The sequence below is a fragment of the Berghia stephanieae genome, chromosome 5, assembly GCF_034508935.2.
Source record: "Berghia stephanieae isolate SIO BIC M18660-M18661 chromosome 5, UCSD_Bste_1.3, whole genome shotgun sequence".
Classification (NCBI taxonomy): domain Eukaryota; kingdom Metazoa; phylum Mollusca; class Gastropoda; order Nudibranchia; family Aeolidiidae; genus Berghia; species Berghia stephanieae.
The window spans coordinates 51524791-51528037 of NC_088364.1; the positions used below are offsets into that span (position 1 = coordinate 51524791).

General features: G+C 34.6%; 1 protein-coding gene across 1 annotated transcript in view; it reads right to left on the reverse strand.

Moving 5' to 3' along the window:
* Window positions 1-262: 262 nt before the first annotated feature.
* LOC144973154 (neuronal acetylcholine receptor subunit beta-3-like) overlaps window positions 263-3247 on the reverse strand; it is a 142173-nt gene continuing 139188 nt past the window's right edge. Inside the window, exon 11 of the mRNA XM_078915270.1 lies at window positions 263-819. Within this exon, the coding sequence (XP_078771396.1) occupies window positions 340-819 (480 nt within the window). The 3' untranslated portion in view covers window positions 263-339. The remainder of the gene's footprint in view (window positions 820-3247) is intronic.

The window sequence follows — 3247 nt, forward strand, 5'->3', positions numbered from 1 at the left end:
AATAATAATAATAATAATAATAATAAAAATAATAATAATAATAATAATAATAATAATAATATAATAATGATGAATGATGAATGATGATGATCATGATGATGATGATGATGATGATGATGATGATGACGATGATAATATTATTAATAATATAATAATGATGATTAAGATTATGATGATCATAGTGATAATAATAATAATAATATTAATAATAATAACAATAATAATAAATAATAACAACCATGACGATAATAATGATAACAACAATAATAATGACCATCATGACGGAGATGAGATGCTTTGTGACAAGAATGCGTGATATTACATCATCTGTGTAGCTCATTAGTCCTCTTTGATGTAACTCGGTTTAGTGATAATAGGAAGCACAACACACAAGGATGTGATAATCGTTGTCAAATACACCAGGAAAAATATACGGTCAAAAATTAAACCAACGGCTTTCCACTCTCTCGCCACCCGGTCCTTCCGGTCTTTCTCTGTAACCCGGTTCCGGTACGATTTAACAAAATCCACCAGTTCATTCAAATGAAAGCTTATAAGATTCAACTGAGCTAACTGTTGTTGATCACTCCTCTCTGAATTTTCACTCTGCCCGGAAGAAGAATTAAGCACAGGTTCTCCTGCAAATGTTTTACGGTTTTCTTTTTTCCACTTGCTACCCCCGTCTCCATTCACTGTCATGCCTAAAAATGGCATTCTGTCACCCACAAGCCGAGACGTCAACTCCGAAATAGTTTTGTCTCGAAACGGACTGACCAAATTGTCCATGCACAGGACCTTTGCAAAAAAATCAAACAGAACCTGAAAAATAGGAGAAAAAAAAAACTCAAATAAATAAAACAACGAAGAGCATTTTAAACGCTGGATATTATGAAATTCTTTCGATTGAGAAAAAGATAAAACACATAAAACAAAACAAAAGAAAACAGAACAAACAAAAATGCCAAATTCCCCCAAAAATCAAACAAACAAACAAAAAAAAAAAAAAAAAAAAAGCAAAAAACAACAAACTCACACAAAATAAAACAGAACTAAACAACCTAAACAAACGAACAAAGTAACCCATAAACAACCCCCCCCCCAAAAAAAAAAAAACAAACAAACAAAACCCCAAAAACAACAACAAAAAACAACAACAAATCTAACAAACAAAACCAACACAACAACAAACAAAAAAGCAACCGCAACAACCAAAAAAAAAAAACAAAAAACAACAACAAACAAACAAACCAAAAACAAAACAAACCAACGAACATACAAAAAAAAAAAAATCCAAAAAACACACACACAAAGAAAAGACACACCATCTTTTAAAAACAAACGACGAGACAAAACAAACATGTCATATCTCATTGTGGCCGTCTGCTGTTTTGTCCACTTTCATTAAATGAAACGACATAGCAGTGGTGTACTTTATCTACTTAGCTATCCGACCCCTAAGCAAATAATATGATGAACAATAGAAACTATGGACAATGATAAAAAACTAGATATTAAGATGCTTTTTATAATATCTTGTTCGATATTTATTAATTCACATCTTGTTTTTCATCGGGTCTCAATCTTTTTGAACTAGACTTATCCCCTGTCACCCTTACATGGGAAAGAAACATTACTCAGCTACCCCTACTGAACAGAATAACTAACCAAGGAAGATATATCAGAAATGCAATAGGCAATTTATTTCTAATTCAAATTCAAATTCTTCTCTCATGGGAAATCAAATTGGTAAAATATAATTCCTGTTTCGCATCAAGATTATCTGTAACTATAATAATGCACCAGGGGGCGAAGTGGCCGAGTGCTTAAAGGCATTGCACTGTGACCCGGAAGGTCCCGGATTCTAGCCCCGCTTCAGGCACTTTAATTTTTTTTCCTTTGGCAAGATTATTGACCTCTAATTTGCTCACTTAGACAAAGTGGGCGATTCCTGTTGACATCAGACATTTTGTTTGACGATATCTTATGATGTCGTGGCGGAAGGGCACTATATATATAGCATAAGGACTGAAATTAATAAAAACAGTTTCTTCCCGAGAACTATAAGAGAATGGAATTGATTGCCAGGTCATGGCCACAGCCTTCATCGGATGATTGGTCTCCAATAGTTTTGCTTCATCTTGGTATTGTTACAAGTTTGCATTCATAGGCCCATATGACTTTTGTATCTTATCGATTTAGATTCAGAATGCACCCGGATACCACCAGGATCCATTCTTATATATACAGTTACTTTATCTTTCAAGCCTAGTAATAGACAGTCTAAAAAAAAGTTCTCAGAGTCTTATTTTAGTCTTTAATCTAATCGGGTTGAAGCCTACGAAGCACCGTTGACAAAAAAGTTTGTTATAATATTCCAACGTAGAAGAGTCATATGTTTACTATTTGCTGTCTATAGATATAGAACAATTATTGTTGTCAGTACTCTATGAAATCGAGATCTGGACAAGTGTGTGTAAAAGGTGTCAGACAAATCAGGAAAGAAAAATACAAGAAAAAAACAAAACCATCCCAAAAAATCAGCCGACCTCGAATGGGGATCTAACCTCAGACCTTCTGATTACCCGTGAGACGTGCCACCATTACACCATAGAGGCTCCTGGTAGTTGGGAAATTTTAATACCTATATTCTTCACAATGGTACGCTTTTTACGCTGTGAACCCTCGCTTGCATCAAACAAGACATACATTGAACACAAGAATCGAAACTCATTTTTGCGTGACTCCTTATCAGCACATCTCAATGGACGCCCGAACTTGAAACGCACTTAAAATTATTCTCAATCAAATAGAGTAACCTGAAAAAAGATTAAATGGAGTTAAAGATTTGATGTGCAATAACAGATTTAAAAAGGGAAGATCTTGTTTCTCACTTTAAAAAAGTGTGCCACCTAGTTTTCTGTAAGAGATCCTCATTTCTAATGACTTTGGGCTAGAAGGTTCTTAGGATTCTTCCCAGACACATGGCTTGGAACACTTCTATTTTCTGTTCTGTTGCATTCGTTGTCTTCCAACATTCTAATCCTATGAGAAGTACACTGAGGACATTGCTCTTAAAAATTTTAAACTTTTGTTTTGACTCTGAAGCTGGTTGATTTCCAAATATTCCTCAGCATTCCAAAGGATTGTCCCGCGTGCATTGATGTCTATTATGCAGCCTCCGTCAGATGTCACCTGCTGCCTAAATAATCAGGTTCTATACATCCTGTAACGAAATATTATCAACTGA